Here is an 18,196-nt window from a genome sequence, read left to right on the forward strand (position 1 = left end):
AAGATCATTAAAAATACCCAATCCCCAGAAAGCCCATCACACATAGCTAAACCTAATCTGCCTACCATAATTAAGTGGCCTCTTTTTTTTTTTTTTTTTTTTTGACCGGCAGAGTTAGACAGTGAGAGAGAGAGAGAGAAAGGTCTTCCTTCTGTTGGTTCACCTGCCAAATGGCCACTATGGCTGGCGCGCTACGCCAATCAAAAGCCAGGAGCCAGGTACTTCCTCCTGGTCTCCCAGGCGGGTGTAGGGCCCAAGCACTTGGGCCATCCTCCACTGCCTTCCTGGGCCACAGCAGACAGCTAGACTGGAAGAGGAGCAACTGGGACAGAATCCGGCACCCCAACCGAGACTAGAACCTGGGGTGCTGGTGCCACAGGCAGAGTATTAGCCAAGTGAGCCACGGTGCCGGCCTTACGTGACTTCTTATAGCTGAACTTTGCTGTTAGTCTGTCTCTGGCTCAACACCCCATGTAGCCCTAGGTGGCAGCCTTCTTTCATATGAAGCCACAAGTAACAGAGTTCTGCCTTTCATCCATGCAAATAACTAAAATCACACATAAGATCATATTATGAGACAGAAGCCTGGCAGGAAACACTTTACTCAAGTGATAAAAATTAGTGTAATCACAAACAAGACTAGTGTCTGCTAATACTAACTGACAGAATAAAAAAAGGAGAGAACGATCCAACATGGGAAGTGGGATACACAGCAGGCTCATAGAATGGCAGATGTCCTAAACAGCACTCTGGCCTCAGAATCAGCCCTTAAGGCATTCAGATCTGGCTGAAGAGCCCATGAGAGTATTTTAGGCATGGAAAGACAAGACACTCTGACAAAAAAAAAAAAAAAAACTAAATTAAAGATCTCTGTAAGTGAGATCCCAGTAGAAAGAATGGGGCCATCAAAGAAGGAGGTACTTTTCTCTGAAAGGAGGAGAGAACTTCCACTTTGACTATGATCTTGTCTGAATAAGATCGAAGTCGGCAAACTCAAAAGGCTTCCATAGCCTTGGAAACTCATGACTAGAGCCTAGGGAGATTACTGATGCCATAAACGAGAGTGTCAAATTGTTAAGTCAACAACAGGAGTCACTGTGTACTTACTCCTCATGTGGGATCTCTGTCCTTAATGTGTTGTTCAATGTGAAGTAATGCTATAACTAGTACTGAAACAGTATTTTACACTTTATGTTCTGTGTGGGTGCAAACTGATGAAATCTTTACTTAATATATACTAAATTGATCTTCTGTATATAAAGATAATTGAAAATGAATCTTGATGTGAATGGAATGGGAGAGGGAGCGGGAGATGGGAGGGTTGAGGGTGGGAGGGAAGTTATGGGGGGGAAGCCATTGTAATCCATAAACTGTACTTTGGAAATTTATATTTACTAAATAAAAATTAAAAAATAAAAAAAGAGAATAAGAAATGAAAAAAAAAAAAAAACTAGTGTTATCAGTAAATGAACCATTTTGAAATTGTGTACCATCTAATGGGATGCAATGAGGAGAGCTCAATTCCATTTCTATGATATTCCTGTAAAAGGCACATAAATTGAATCATGAGGGAATGTCATACAGAACCGACTGTGGGGCATTCAACATATTAATCGGCTTATCAAGGTCATGAAAATGAAGTCTTTCCAAAATTATCAGGCCCTTTCATGTGCAAAACTAAAGGAATGTTGATCTAGTCAATTCAGCAAGAACTTGAGAGAGGTGGTTGTGTCCATCATGCTCTCTTAGCCAGTCCCACCTACATTCATACACAGTGTAGTCATCAACCCAAAGGCAGGAATCAATGTAACGTTTATCTACCTTCTCCTTTTGCTTCTTTCCCTTGGCTGTTATTGTAATCTTTTCTCTCTTCAGTCATGTCTTTCATTATTTCTGAAGCTTTTGATCTGTAATCTCAACTTGAATATTGACTTCTGACTTTCTGAGGGTGAACCTTGGCTGTTGTGGTACCTTCCTGATTCATAAGTACCCTAACAGGTTGTGCTCCAGGAGCGATAGCCAACACTCCAGTATGTACCCTAATCCTGGTTGGCATCTAATAGCCCTAACATGGTGCCTCCCCCAGGGAATATGGGAGCAGGAAATAAATGTTTTCTCTGTCCCCTACTGTTTCAAAATGTATTCACTTTGATACCATAACATTGTATTATGTTTTGCTGGATATTTGTAATTTAAAGAAGAATGTAGATAATGTGGTAGTCTGACTACTTTGTACAATGAAGCCATAAAATAATAATTGCTTATTATTTTTCCACATATAAAATTCTGACATATTAAGTGATCACCTCATACTTTATGTTAGCATTGATATAATTTTCATAGCTGAGCCTCAAAATTATAATTTTATTTGAAAAATTTGATGAACACAAACCTTTTTTGAGATAGAGTTTCAACATGTTGGAATCAATGTAAAGTATAATCAAGGAGTTTACATAGTATTTATTTGGTAATCTCAAGCCTCTTTTCTATGTCTTTGTGTTTTAAAGAATCAAACCAAGGAGTGGACAGATTTGTGCAAAGAAAGAGATATCCCCTGCTCAGATGATTATTCTCTTATGAGTACCCTAGGAGAAGCTGTGACAATTCGAGCTTGGAATATTGCTGGATTACCTTCTGACTCATTTTCCATTGATAATGGGATCATCATAATGTAAGGAAAATATTCTTCTCACAAATGATCTTTATTGAGTTATTTTAATGTTATTTATCAGATCTATTAATTGGCTCACTTTTGAACAATTTAAGATAGTAAACTTTTACAGGATTGGAAAAATTTACTTAATAATTCACTAAATTAAATGAATAATCTTTTCCTTTTCCTGTTAACATTGGAATTGTTTAGTTTTAGAGATGATAATCAACAATTTGAATAACTCTACACTGGAGAATGTAGATTAAGTGGCAAGTGTGTGGGTTAGCTTGCTGCTGAAATAACAGATTTTTTGGTGCCTATTAAACACAGGATGGAAACTAGCTCACTGTTGAATTACTTACCATGTATCATGAAGACAATTTGTGTTGATTTTAAATAGTAAAATATACCTTACAGTGGCATATCTGGGAAATTTCTGAGATTCTAGAAGTCGCACTTTTGTCCCGCTAGATTAATCAACTTTAGCCTTTTCTGCTCGTGTTTTTGTTGTTGCTGTTGTATTCCTCTCAGAAGAGCTTTGACACTTATCAAACACTTATAAATGTAGCTGGTTATCCTGAGAGTAGCAGTTAGGACTTGTTTTGATTTACAGTTTATCTACTTTTGTTCCACTTAGCAGGGTGTCTGTAACCGTTATATCCACCAAAGCCAGACTGCATGTAGTTCTCTAGGAAATAAATATGACTTTTCTTTTGAGTCTAGTCAATTTCAACAAAAATAGAACTCAAATGAACATTTTTATTTTTAAGATTCTAAACCTGGGGCCAGCATTGTAGCATAGCAGGTAAAGCTGCTGTCTGCAGAGCTGGCATCCCATATGGGCACCAGTTCAAATCCCAGCTGCTGCACTTCCTATCCATTTCCCTGGTAACGTACCTGGGAAAGCAGTGGAAGATGGCCCAAGCTGCTTGTTTCCACCAGGCCCAGTCCCTACCATCGTGGCCATTTGGGGAGTGAACTAGTAGATGGTAGACATTTCTCTCTCTCTCTCTCTTTCCCTCCTTTCCTCCTTCCCTCCCCCCCTTCTCCTTCTCTTTCTCTGTAACTGTGCCTTTCAAATAAAATAAAATAAAATAAATCTTTAAAAGGAGATTCCAAAGCTTTTAGTGATTATTATTCACAATGTCACATGCACATCTTGGAGGTGATGAAGGTAGAAAATTATATAACCCAGGGACTGGCACCGTGGCTCACTTGGCTAATCCTCTGCCTGTGGTGCCAGCACCCCATATTGGCGCCGGGTTCTAGTCCCAGTTGCTCCTCTTCCAGTCCAGCTCTGCTGTGGCCTGGGAAGGCAGTGGAGGATGGCCCAAGTGCTTGGGCACCTACACCCACATGGGACACCAGGAGGAAGCACCTGCCTCCTGGCTTAAGATCAGCGTAGCTCTGGCCGTAGCAGCCATTTGGGGGATGAACCAACAGAAGGAAGACTTTTCTCTCTGTCTCTTTCTCTCATTGTCTAACTCTGTCAAAATTAAAGAAAATTATATAACCCCTAAATCTTTGCTGTTCCTTTGTAAAAATGATGGAATATTAGCAAAAAATTATGGTCACAACTAAGAAAAAAGTATTAACATTGTTCATTCCTGGTTTCTTTCACCAATGTATCTTGTCAATCTTAGAGCTTTCAGTAAATAAATTTAAGGTAATCACTTTGAAGTATCAGGTACATTTCATGTGTACTTTCATGATGCCTTCTTCCATTTCGCAAAGATCCTTGTTTGATGACACCTACTAATGAACACTTACCGAGGACCTAATCCTGTTCTAAGTTCTTGTCTTAGCTAAGTGAAGGATTGATTATTTAGGAAATCTGTAAGCACTGATAAAATTTGAACAAGTAAGAGTACAATTCACTTCTGGAGTTTATTGACACCTATGTTCTTGGCTAATAAGAATTTTTCAAGTTAGTAATAACATTAAATGCAACTGGGTTGTATGTTACCATTTTACAACTTAAAGGATGGGGATTGTTCAACTGCCTAGTAAGAAGATCACATGTATATCAAATATAACTGATTGTTTTTTAAAAGGAAGTTCTCATTTTATAGGAGAGACACATTTTAGGTTAGTTTCAATATCATGCTTCCTTAGTTTTTTTTTTTTATTTTTATTTTTATTTTTTTTGACAGGCAGAGTGGACAGTGAGAGAGAGAGAGACAGAGAGAAAGGTCTTCCTTTTTGCCGTTGGTTCACCCTCCAATGGCCGCCGCGGCCGGCACGCTGCGGCCAGCGCACCGCGCTGATCCGATGGCAGGAGCCAGGAGCCAGGTGCTTTTCCTGGTCTCCCATGGGGTGCAGGGCCCAAGCACCTGGGCCATCCTCCACTGCACTCCCGGGCCACAGCAGAGGGCTGGCCTGGAAGAGGGGCAACCGGGACAGAATCCGGAGCCCCGACCTGGACTAGAACCCGGTGTGCCGGCGCCGCTAGGCGGAGGATTAGCCTAGTGAGCCACGGCGCCAGCGCTTCCTTAGTTTTTATATATGTGTATAACTAGAGTTTATAAGTAGGAAAATAGCAAAACTCTGAAATGCATCACTATTATATATTCAAATTCTGTGTCTTTCTGTGAAGACTTCTGTGAACATGAATTATCAGTTAGAAGTGTGTGTGTGTTTTTTTTTCCAAAAAACCCAAAGAGCACCAAATAACAGTCATCTCTAAATAGTAACAAAAGAAAAACACTGTAAAAACTTGGAAATTGAGTGCTATAAAAGTTCAATTTTGATTTGAGAACTACTGGTTTTAATGTGCCTGTGGATTCAAGAATGTTTGATGAAGGAAGAGAGAAAACTGTGTAGTGAGAAACAATTTCTTGTCAAAAATAATGTAAAATAATGGTATAGAAGAAGGAAGTGCATAGAGTGCTTGTTCATTTTGAATTCAGGATTTACATTTCTTGGGAATGAAGTTATTTAAACTAGTGTTTGTTATACATAGCTTGCCACATAATTGTTCATAAATATTTTTCCAAAAGCTAGTATTACCTTTTCCAACTTTCCTGAAGTATTAGCTCCTTTGAAATTTTATTCACCTAAGACATTATTCTATGAAAGCCTTCATTTAAAAATAAATAAATTTTATAAACTGAAGTCACAAACATTTTAATATCTTTGAATCAAAAAGACTGCTATATTGAGAGTATTGCATGGGGAAAATTAACTTGATACATTGTTAAGTGGATATAGAACAACATCTGTTTTGTTTCTGTACAGAGAAAGAGAGAGAGAGAGAGGGGAGAGGAAGAAGGAGGGCAGAAGAAAAGGAGAGAGTGAGAGAATGAATATGTCTATGTCCAATTTTCCAGTGTAATTTGTTGAAGATATTATCCTTTTTCAATAAAATTGCCTCTGCATCATTCTGAATATCAGTTGTCCATATACATGTGGGACTGTTTTTGAATTCTGTATTCTGTCCCTTTCATATTTTAAAAAAAAAATGTTTATTTCTTTCATCTACATGAAAAGCAGAACAACAGAGAGAGAAGAGAGAAACATCTGGGTCTCCCATGTGGGTGGCCTGGGCCCAAGAACTTGAGCCATTGTCTGCTGCCTCCCAGGATCGCATTAGCAGGAACTGAATTAGAAGTAGAGGTGCCAGAAATCCCCAAATTCTAAGATGGTGGAATTAGGGAGGGAGCTTGCTGCTCTAAGCTATGGGGAGATAGCTTAAAAAAATTGTAGTCTCAGGGAGGAGTTGGAAAGAAAGCTGCAGTGGAAACTACACAGAAGGAAGAGGGATGCTGTGACTCTACGTGGAGGATATGGATGTGCAGCATCTATACAACACAGGACCCCAGCAGCCAAGAGCACCAGTGCCAGCTTTGGAGAGTGAGGTAACACCAGACTGCAGCAGCTTAAGTTGCTGGTGATATAGCTGCAGGTAGAGTCTAGCATGAGTCTACCTGGAGTCCTATGAGGAACAGTATAACTGCCAACCTAGAAGAAAAAAAAATGGCACACTTCTCTCTCTCTCTGTGCCCCACCCCCTGACAACAGCACCCTACAACTGTCTGAGAGAGGGCAGGTACCATTTTGGACATAGATAACAGCTACACCAGCTTGTGTCCACGCACCCAGCAACCAGCCAAGAGGAGGTGCTTGAATCCAGCTGGGATGATTGACAGGGGACTAGGCACCCATATAGGACTGTGAGGTGCCCCGAGAATCCCAGTGCATCATAGGCTCTGGGACTGTGGCTGTTTTCTTGGAGTACCCACAGGCAGCTGGCTCTGGGAACGTCTCCACCTCTCTGAGGATGGGACAGACTGGCAGGGTGCACTGGATCCATGGCACCCTGAGACTGTGGGATCCTTGTGTGCTGGGACTGTGAAACACTGTGGCTGCATTGGAGGTGCAGGGTTTGGCTGGGTCTTTGTGCAGTCTGAACAACATGCTCCTGAATGAACAGTGGTTCATAGAAGAAATCAAAAAATTTCTGGAAATGAATGGAGAAAATACAACATATCAAAACTTATGAGATACAAAAAGGCAGTGTCAAGAGGGAAGTTTATAGCAATTGGTGCCTACATCAAGAACTTGGAAAGCCGCCAAATAAATAAGCTATGAGCATTTCAAGGACCAAGAAAAACAACAACAACCAAATCCAAAATTAGTAGGAGAAAAGAAATAATTAAAATTAGAGAAGAAATAAACAAAATTGAAACCAAAAAGCAATAAAAAAGATCAATGAAATGAAGAGCTGGTTTGTTGAAAAAAATAGACAAAACTGGTACACCATTGGCCCAACCACTAAAAAAAAGAGGTGGGTGGAGAGCCAAGTCAATAAAATCAGAGATGAAAAAGGAAATATAGCAACAGATACCACAGAAATAAAAAAAGGAATCAGCAGGAATTACTACAAAGAGCTGTATGCCAACAAATTGAGAAACCAAGAAGACATTGATAGTTTCCTAGACACATACAATCTACCATAATTGAGTCATGAAGATATGGAAAACCTAAACAGCACCATAATCAACACATAAATTTAATTATAAAGAGAGACCCTCCCAACAACAACAAAAAAGCCCAGGACAGCTTCACAGTTGAAATCTACCAGACATTTAAAGAAGAAATAATTCCAATTTTTCTAAAGATATTCAAAACAATTGAAAGGGAGGGAATCCTCCAAAATTCTTTCTATGAAGCCTGAATGTTATTCCTAAGCCAGAAAAATATACAACAGAGAAGGAGAACTATAGGCTGATTTCCCTGATGAACATAAATACAAAAATCCTAAACAAAATATTAGCTAATCAAATCCAACAACACTTCAGAAAGATCATTCACCCAAAGTGGGATTTGTCCTTGATATGCAGGGATGGTTCAACATTTGCAAATCAATAAATGTAATACATCACATTAACAAAATGAAAAACAAAAACCATATGGTTATCTCAATAGATGCAGAGAAAGCATTTGATAAAGTATAACATCCTTTCATGATGAAAATGCTAAGCAAATTGGGTATAGAAGGAACATCCCTCAACACAATCAAGGTAATTTATGACAATGCCACAGCCAGCATCCTATTGAATGGGGAAAGGCTGAAAGGTTTCCCCTAAGATCTGGAACCAAACAAGGGTGGTCACTCTCACTGTTGCTATTTACTAGGGTCCTGGAAGTTTTAGCCAATGCTATTAGGCAAGGAAAAGAAATCAAAGGGATACAAATTTGGAAGAAGGAAGTCAAACTATCCCTAATTGCAGATGACCTGATTCTATATATAGGGGATCCAAAAGACTCCACTAAGAGACTATTGGAACTCATAAAAGAGTTCGATAAAGTGTCAGGATATAAAATTAACATGGAAAAATCCATAGTCTTTGTATATACAAATAGTAACATGGCTAAGAAAGAACTTTTAAGATCAGTCCCATTCACAATAGCTCCAAAAAGTATTAAATACCTTTGAATAAATTTAACCAAGGATGTCAAAGATCTCTACTATGCAAATTATAAAACACTAAAGAAAGAAATTGAAAAAGACATTAAAAAATGGAAAAATCTTCCATGTTCATGGACTGGAAGAATCAACATCATCAAAATGTCCATACTACCAAAAGCAGTTATAGATTCAATGTGATCCCAATCAAAATACCAGTGACATTCTTCTCAGATCTAGAAAAAATGATGCTAAAATTCATATGGAAACACAAGAGGCCCCGAATAGCCAAAGCAATTTTATACAACAAAAACAAAGCCAGAGGTTTCATGATACCTGATTTCAAGATTACTACAGAGCAGGTATAATCAAACCGCCTGGGACTGGCACAAAAACAGACTTGTAGACCAATGGGACAAAATAGGAACTCCAGAAATAAAGCCACATATATACAACCAACTTAACTTTGACAAAGAAGCTAAAATCAATCCCTGGGGTAAGGACAGTCTCTTTAACAAATAGTGCTGGGGAAACTGGATTTCCACATGCAAAAGTATGAAACTAGATCCAAACCTTACCCCTGATACAAAAATCCACTCAAAATGGATCAAAGACCTAAATCTATGACCTGATACCATGAAATTACTAGAGAACACTGGGAAAACTCTGCAAGACATTTCCATAGGCAAAGATTTCTTGGAAAAGACCCCAGAAGCACAGGCAATCAAAGCCACCATGTAAACCAAATGGGTTTACATCAAACTGAGAAGCTTATGCACTGCAAAAGAGTCACTCAGCCAAATGAAGAGGCAACTGACAGAATGGGAGAAAATATTTGCAAAATAACACAACTGATAAAAGGTTAATACCCAGAATCTATAAATAGCTCAAGAAATTCAAAAACAACAAAACAATCCAGTTAAGAAATGAGCAAAGGACTTAAAGGCATTTTTCAAGAGAGGAAATCCAAATGGCCAACAGACACTTGAGAAAATGCTCAGGATCACTAGCTGTTAGGGAAATGCAAGTCAAAACAACAATGAGGTTTCACCTTACTTCAGATAGAAGGGGTGTCATACAGAAATCAACAAATGACAAATGCTGGTGAGAATGTGGACCCCCGTCCACTGTTGGAGGGAATGTAAACTGGTACAACCACTGTGGAAGACAGTATGCGGATACCTCAGAAATCTGAATATAGACCTACCATATGATACAGCCATCCCACTCCTGGGAATTTACACAAATCAAAAGAAATCAATATATTAAAGAATTATCTCTTCTCCCATGTTCATTGCAGCACAATTCACAATAGCTAAGATACGAAATCAACTGAAATGTCCATCAACTATAGACTTGATAAAGAAACTATGATATATATACCGTATGGAGTACCACTCAGGTGTAAAAAAAAAGAAGCGAAATCCTGTCTTTTGCAACAAGATGAATGCCACTGGAAACAATCATACTTAGAGAAATCAACAGTCCCAAAAAGACAGATATCATATGTTTTTCCTGATCTGAGGTAACTAATAGAGTACCTGAACAGTAATGTATTGGAGTGAAGTAGACACTAGACACTTTGAGATTTGATGATTGTTTACCACCCCTTGTCTCTTCTTGTGAGGAACAGTGTTCTTTTTTTTCTCTTCATACTATCTGTTGAACTCTTTTACTTAGTATAGGGTTTACTATGAGATCATTAAGTAAACTAAAAATAGATATTTGCAAAGATTAAGAGTGGGAATATGAGAGGGAGGAGGAGGAAGTGTTGGAGCATGGGTGGGAGGCATGTCACTATGTTTCTAAATCTGTGTATATGAAATACATGAAACTTGTATAACTTAAATAAAATTTTAAAATATGAAAGATAAGAACTTTTATATTTAATTTTTTAAATTTAGTTTCAGAAGTTTGGTTATGATGTGTCTGTGTGTGGATTTTTTTGTTTCTACTTTTTGAGGTTTTCTGAACTTCATGAAACTAAATATCTGTGTCCCAGTGAATTCCTAATTAACCATCTTTTTTAAAATATGTTTTCTGTATCAATTGCTTTCTCTCTCCTACTGGAACCTCAGTGACATGAAAATTAAACATTTTCATATTGTCACATAGGTCCTGAGACTCTATTCATTTTCCCTCCAATGTTTATTCTCCATCATTGTTCCAATTGGACAATTTATTTTCATCTGTTTATGGATTCTTTCCTCTGCTACTGAGCCCATACAGTGGAATTTTTATATATATTACAGTTTTTTCAATGCTAAAATTTCCATTTAATTATTTACCTTTTCTGTTTCTCTACTGAGAATATTCCTATTTCCATTTGTTACCAAAATTTACCTTTATCTCATGGAGGATGGTTGTATCTATTTCAAAGATTTTTTTCTGGAAATTTCAACATCTTCCTTTTTCTTTGAGAATGATTCACATTTTTGTTCTTAATATTTCAAATTGGATCATATACTGAAAATTTTGTGGCTTTTTAAAGGTTATTTATGTATTTATTTGAAAGCAGAAATACAGAGAGAGAGGGAGAGACATAAATAAAGATCATTCATCTGCTGGTTCATTCTCCAAATGGCCACAGCTGCCAGGGCTAGGCCAGGTTGAAGCCAGGAGCCAAGAACTCCATCTGAGTTTCCTATGTGGGTGACAGGGCCCAAGCACTTTGGCCATCTCCCTTTGCTTTCCCAGGTTTATTAGCATAGAGTTGGATCAGAAGTGGAGCAGCTAGGACCTGAACTGGCACTCATATGGGATGTCTATGTCACAGGTGACATCTTAACCTACTATGCCACAATACCAATCCCTGAAAATTTTGAATAACAGACTTTGTCCTGTTAAAGTCCTCTAGCTAAGATTGATTTTTGTTTTTACAGAAGATAGACCCAATTAAGTTTAGACCCCAATTTCTGAATTTCCTTCTTTGAGTGGTGTTCCGATCCATGTCAGTCCAGATTTGAAAGCCTTTGCTATACTGTTTGAATTTTCTAATCAGTACACATTGCTCTAGGGTTAGTCTGGGACTTGAGTTCATAGTTCAAAGCCTGTGGTATGTTTCTTCAGATGTATTCCATGTGTGTACACAACTTAGATAGAGAGCCAAGGTTGGTGTCTGTTTATTCACCAAACTAGTGACTCCTGCCTTCAAGTCTTGTCTTTCCAGGATTTTCTCCACAATTTCCTTTTAGGCCCCTTTCCCTATACTTTTTTGGGCAAATGATGTTCTCTCAGTTTTATCTTCCCGGTAGGACAATTCCATGCTGTTACTTAGGGCAAACTGGCAAGGGAGAGAGAAATACCCCTCACCTTCTGTGTACAACAGAGTCTTCCTTTCTTGCTTTGTTCTGCTCAAGACAATGGAGTTTTGGTCAGTGATTTATGTAACTGCTCCACTACCACTTCTATTTTGGTAATACAGTCCTGTGACTAGATTCAACTTTGGGGTATGGAGTGAGAGAAAAAAGAGAGACATGGAAAAACACAAACTATGAGTTGTCCAAACACTGCCTGGCTCACATATGATCATGTTGATCAGTTCTCCAGTTTGAGTTTTTACAACCTGTGTGTGCTGCACAGTTCCCCCAGTAAGCCAAAAGATCAAAAATGACAACATGAATCTCATCACCTGCTTATTGGTCATTCCTCAAAGTTTTACTCCACAATCATTATTATTTACTATTATTTATTATTGCTTTTTATACTTTGTCTGAAATTTTTAGGTTAATCAATGGAAGAGATAGGCTTTAATAGGCTTAGCTCATCTTGGTCAGCCTCAGAAATCCTCTCCTCTGTGAAATAGTATTTTTATGCAAGGATAATCTTTTAGAGAATTTGAATTTTAAAGTGATTTATTGTTTGGTTTTTGCAAAGTTTTTGGTTTTTGTGAAATTATCAATGTACTCATTCAATCAAGGAAAAAAGAAGAAAGACAAATGAGCATGTACCTTTTCCAAAAGGGAATATAGAATTTAGCTGGGTGGTGCAGTTAAGGAATTATAGAATTACCATAATAGGATATTATCATTATATGAAAGTTCCATAAATTTAATAGGGACAAATTGCTAAAGAAGTTCAGAGACAAAGAGATCAGTGGAGGCTTTGTGGACTATACAGCTTTGAGCTGACCTTGAAACACGAGTAGGACTTCAAGATGAAAAGATGAAGAAGTACATTTTGGTCAAAGAAACAGCATGAACACAAGTATTGTGACTAAAAAATGTGGAAGCAACAGAAGAATGAGTCATTTGATTTCTTTAGGGAAGCATAAATGTTATTTAGCACTCCCACATAATTCTCCAAAATTAAAAGTATTTATTATGTGACAGAATGAGAAGTTGTACATATTTATAAATTTTTATTCCTTTCTAACTTACCTTCTCACCCTCTACTTTTGTAGGCATACTGTCGCTCCCCCTCTTCATGGAGGAGCGACACTAAACCCTGCGCTGTTCTTTCGTCTGCTCGGCCCTCCCCGGGTTTGCTGCTGGTTCTTCCCGGGTTGGCTACTATCCCTTCCACCTCCGTGGAAGGGCAGTTCCCCCTGGCCACATTCCCCACTTCCGCAGGGGAGCGGCACACCGCCGGCCGGCTTTCTCGGGGGCTGCACAGGTGTTCCTTCAGCTAGATGTTCCCCTTAGATGTTCCCGGTGCATGCCGTCTCTCTCCTCCTTTATAGTCCTCCTCTGCCAATCCCAACTCAGCTGCCCACACGCCGAGTACGCTGCTCTCCTCCAATCAGGAGCAGGTTCAGCTCCTGGAGGTCATCACTCAGGTTGGCAAGAGGCAGCTGCGTAGAAGCTGTTTTCTCCTCTCCCAGCGCCATATTGTGGGAGAGCAGATGCATAGAATAAGTCTTAATTCCAGTAACTCAGTCTAGTCCGAATTGCTCCCCACAGATCCCCCTTTCTTTTTATTTTTTGGCGTTGATACGCGCCTGTCTTCGGTGTCCCGCGGCACACACTCTGCTCTACTTGCTAGAGTTGCCACAGGTTCTTACAAGTCCTATCAATCAGGCAAACCGAATCCGGGTCCTCTCTTCGCCATGTTGTGAGGAGGTTTTTAGGCGCTGATGCGTGCCTGTGTTCGGTGACCTGCGGCTCATACTCTGGTCGAGCCGCCTGCTGGCGCTTACCGCCTTAATCAGGCAGACCGAATCCAAGCCTTCTCATTGCCGTATTTTGGGGGAGACTTATTAGTGTTGGTTCGTGCCTATCTTCGGTGACCTGCAGCTCATACTCTGGTCGAGCTGCTTGCTGGTGCTTACCGCCTTAATCAGGCAGACCGAATCCAGGCCTCCTAATTGTTGTATTGTGGGGAGGCCTTACTGATGTTAATTCGTGCCTGTCTTCGGTGACCTGTGGCGCATAAGCTGCTAGCCGCCGCAGGTGCTCATCGCCTCACTTAATCAGGCAGACCGAATCCAAGCTTTCTCATTGCCATGTTGAGGGGAGGCCTTTCTATTTCTCTATTTCTCTATCTCCGGGCATTCCTATTTCTCCCATTTTACTTCTATCTTCCAGCATTCCTATTTCTCTCATCTTACTTCTAAACTTCTGTTTCTCTTATCCCTGCAGCTTCCCGGCGCCTCGCCCCGCCGGCGGGCTCCGCCCCGAGGCTGCTTCTCGGCGCCTCGCCGATCTGAGCCGCTTCAGCCCGCGCCTCTCTCATCTGCGCGGCTCGGCTTTGCGCGCACACTCCGCGGTCTCCGCGCTAGCCCCGCGTTCCCTATGTACTTGAGCCCCGCACGCTCTGTCTGCGCGCGGCAGCCTCCGCGAGTCACACAGCGTAGCTTACGTGTCCGCCACTAGCATTCAATCTAAGTTCCCCGGGCTAGCCTGGCGAATTCAACCCAGCTTACGTCTCCGCCCCACGGTTTGGCTTCCCGTCCTTTGCTCCCCGGGCTAATCAGACGGATCCCAATCTGGCTTACGTTTCAGCTTCTGGTTTCAACTTTTCGCCCCCTATTCCCGGGCTAACTTGAGAACCCCAAAGTGGCTTTCGTGTCCGCCTTGGCCTGCCCCCCGCGGCTTCAATTTCCCTAACATTTTTCTCTACCCGGTATGTTTCCCTAAGTTTTCTTCCAACAATATTCCTCCCTCATTTCTCCTGGCCTCTCCCCACAGTCCGCATCGGAGCCTGTTTGTGCTAGCTTTCACTTTCGCTTTCGACCTTAGAGATTTCTCCCAGCTTCCCCCCGTAGTCCGTATCCGAGTCTATGCCTAGGCTTTCAACAGCTTCCTCCGGCACCTCTTTTGTCCGGCTTTTCCCTAGGCTGTTTGCTAGTCTCTCTCTCCGGTATTTTCCACTTCTTCCTGTTTCTTCCCTCCTAGGTTTCCTATCCGACCTAGGTTTCCTATCCGAGCTAGGTTTCCTATCCGAGTCACGGCACCATTATGTCGCTCCCCCTCTTCGTGGAGGAACGACACTAAGCCCTGCCTAGGCTTCATATCCGAGTCACGGCACCATTATGTCGCTCCCCCTCTTCGTGGAGGAGCGACACTAAACCCTGCGCTGTTCTTTCGTCTGCTCGGCCCTCCCCGGGTTTGCTGCTGGTTCTTCCCGGGTTGGCTACTATCCCTTCCACCTCCGTGGAAGGGCAGTTCCCCCTGGCCACATTCCCCACTTCCGCAGGGGAGCGGCACACCGCCGGCCGGCTTTCTCGGGGGCTGCACAGGTGTTCCTTCAGCTAGATGTTCCCCTTAGATGTTCCCGGTGCATGCCGTCTCTCTCCTCCTTTATAGTCCTCCTCTGCCAATCCCAACTCGGCTGCCCACACGCCGAGTACGCTGCTCTCCTCCAATCAGGAGCAGGTTCAGCTCCTGGAGGTCATCACTCAGGTTGGCAAGAGGCAGCTGCGTAGAAGCTGTTTTCTCCTCTCCCAGCGCCATATTGTGGGAGAGCAGATGCATAGAATAAGTCTTAATTCCAGTAACTCAGTCTAGTCCGAATTGCTCCCCACAGCATACAATTCTTTTTTCATTAGTTGATTATATCTAATACCTTATACCAATGTTTTGGTCTGTTTTCCTCCTAAATATAATTAACAGAGTAGACTGGATTCTACCCTCCATTTGTATGTTAACCCCCAATTTGACTGTGTTTGAAGAGGGCCTTTGAAAGGTCATTAAGGCTAAATGAGGCCATACAGGTGCAGCCTCATCTGGCAGTAGTGTTCTTACAGGATGTGAGAGAGACACAAGGGGCTCTCAGACAGAGAAAAGGGTATTGAGGACACATGGAGAGGTTGCCTGTCTGCAAGACAAGGAGCGAGGCCTCTGTAGAAACTAAACCTGCTGACCTGGCAAGCTTGGACGTTCAGGCTCCAGAACTGTGAGAAAGTAAATTCCTATTATTGAACTCATGCTGTTTGTTCATATAAGGCTGATACTGGAAGAGAAGACTAATTTCTTTGCCATGTAAGCTACATGTTCTGTGTCAGGCTCTAACTTATGTGCTAAAAGATATGATTACTTAAATTTGGGGACCAAATGATCCAATTACATTCTGAATTCATGCTATGGTAACAGTAAATGGGATATATTATCCTTTCCATCCCCACCTTTTTTTTTTTTTTTTTTTTTTGCCTCAGTTGCCTCATATTTTCTCCTGTTTCCCTTCTGGTGTTATTCATGACTGCTCTTCTCATTTTTGAAAATCATGACAGTTCATTTAAAAACTGGCCAGGACTGTGGTTTGTGCTCATCAAAACTTCTAAGAAAAAAGAAAATGGGATATATATATATATATATATATATACACACACAAAAGGAATCTTAGCTATAAAAAAGAATGAAGTCCTGTCATTTGCAGCAAAATGATTGGAACTGGTGAACATAATGTTGAGTGAAATAAGCCGGACACAGAAAGAAAAGAAGACAAATACTGTATGTTCTCCCTTATATGTGGGAACTAAAGAAAAAAAAAAACAGAAAGAAAAGGAAAGAAAGGAAGGAAAGGGAGAGAAAGGGAAGGGAAGGGAGAGGAAGGGAAGGGAAGGGGAAGGGGAAGGGAAAGGGGAAGGGAAGGGGAAGGGGAAGGGAGGGGAAGGGGAGGGGAGGGGAGGGAAGGGAAGGGCCCATACATATCAATCTTGCTGAAAAGAAGGGGAAGGGGAAGGGAAGGGAAGGGAAAGGGAAGGGGAAGGGAAGGGAGGGGAAGGGAGGGGAAGGGGAGGGGAGGGGAGGGAAGGGGAGGGGAGGGAAGGGAAGGGGAGGGGAGGGAAGGGAAGGGAAGGGAAGGGCCCATACATATCAATCTTGCTGAAAAGACAGTGTATTATCAAACTTTGTCTTAAATCTTTGTCCAACAATGATTATATATTATATACAACCTATTATATATATTATATACTACTATAGTATTAATGATTTTGTGACTATATTAAAATTTATATAAGTGAAGTTGAACATCTTTTCATTTTATTATTTTTTTATATCCCTTGCCTATTTTCATGCTGGACTACTGTCTTTTTAGTTTATATTTGCTTATTTGTTGAACTCTTTATTTGGTAGAGCCGTTAAGCCTTTGAATGTAATATATAAGATATGTTATCTCAAAAAATAGTGATCAACAAAAAAAAGAAAAAGAAAATGTAAAGTGGGGCTGGTGTTACAACACAGCATGTTAAGCTGCAGCTTTCAATGCCAACATCCTATGTTGGAGTGCTGACACAGTGTCCTGGCTGTGATGCTTCTGATCCAGCTTCCTGCTAATGTGTCAGAGAAGGCAGCAGAAGATAGGCCAAGGGCTTGGATCCTTGTCACCCACATGAGAGACCCTGATGGAGTTCCTGGCTCCTGGCTTCAGCCTGGTCCAGGCCTGGCTCTTGGAGCCCCAAGGAGGATAGCCAACAAATGGAAGATCTCCCTCTCCCTCCCCATTTCCCTCTCCCACCCAGTCTCTCTCTCACTCTGCCTTCAAAGTAAATACATCTTTGAAAAAGAAAAAGAAAAGGAATCTTAATTCTGATTACATTTCACACAATGCGGAAAGTGGTAGGGGTAGATATCATATGGTGATCAAAAATACTGGTTAAGCCTTCTGTGACTCCACAACAGCCTGGAAACCTGTTTCTTTGTGAGTTATTGCTCTTGTTTTTATCACCAAAGGAGGGATCTGAGTGAGAATAAAACATTAAGAATGAGAGTAAATTGGCCGGTGCCGTGGCTCACTAGGCTAATCCTCTGCCTGCAGCTGTTCTAGTCCCAGTCGGGGCGCCGGATTCTGTCCCAGTTGCCCCTCTTCCAGTGTAGCTCTCTGCTGTGGCCCAGGAGTGCAGTAGATTATGTATTTCTGTTCACAAGTTCACAGTCGTTAGGCAGATATGGAACAAACTACATATATGACACAAAATTTATACATAGAAGTGCTTACAACCAATATTGGGTCAATAGATCGGTTTACACTCAAGTGTTTATAGCTACTTGCAAGGTTAGATTACACAAAATTGTGCTTTTTGCCTTTTATTTAGACAACTGTATCTTTAATGGTCCAGATTTAAAAGAGAAGATGATGTTCCAATCCTTTCTCTTTCCTTGCCTTATAAATGATAACTGGTAGAAGCTGAAGAGGTGAAGTGTCTTGATCAAGGTCACATGTTTAACTAATGACCAGGCCTAGTGAAGAACTGG

The 18,196-nt window shown here is 41.0% G+C and overlaps 1 protein-coding gene across 1 annotated transcript in view; it reads left to right on the forward strand.

Moving 5' to 3' along the window:
- The window catches only part of DNAH7 (dynein axonemal heavy chain 7), a gene marked incomplete in the record, with an annotated part of 367,056 nt that overhangs the window by 257,925 nt on the left and 90,935 nt on the right, over positions 1–18,196 (forward strand). The window contains 1 exon segment of the mRNA XM_070070446.1: positions 2,508–2,671. Coding sequence (XP_069926547.1) covers positions 2,508–2,671 — 164 coding nt within the window.

This window comes from Oryctolagus cuniculus, chromosome 3 (genome assembly GCF_964237555.1).
Source record: "Oryctolagus cuniculus chromosome 3, mOryCun1.1, whole genome shotgun sequence".
In the NCBI taxonomy this organism is placed as follows: domain Eukaryota; kingdom Metazoa; phylum Chordata; class Mammalia; order Lagomorpha; family Leporidae; genus Oryctolagus; species Oryctolagus cuniculus.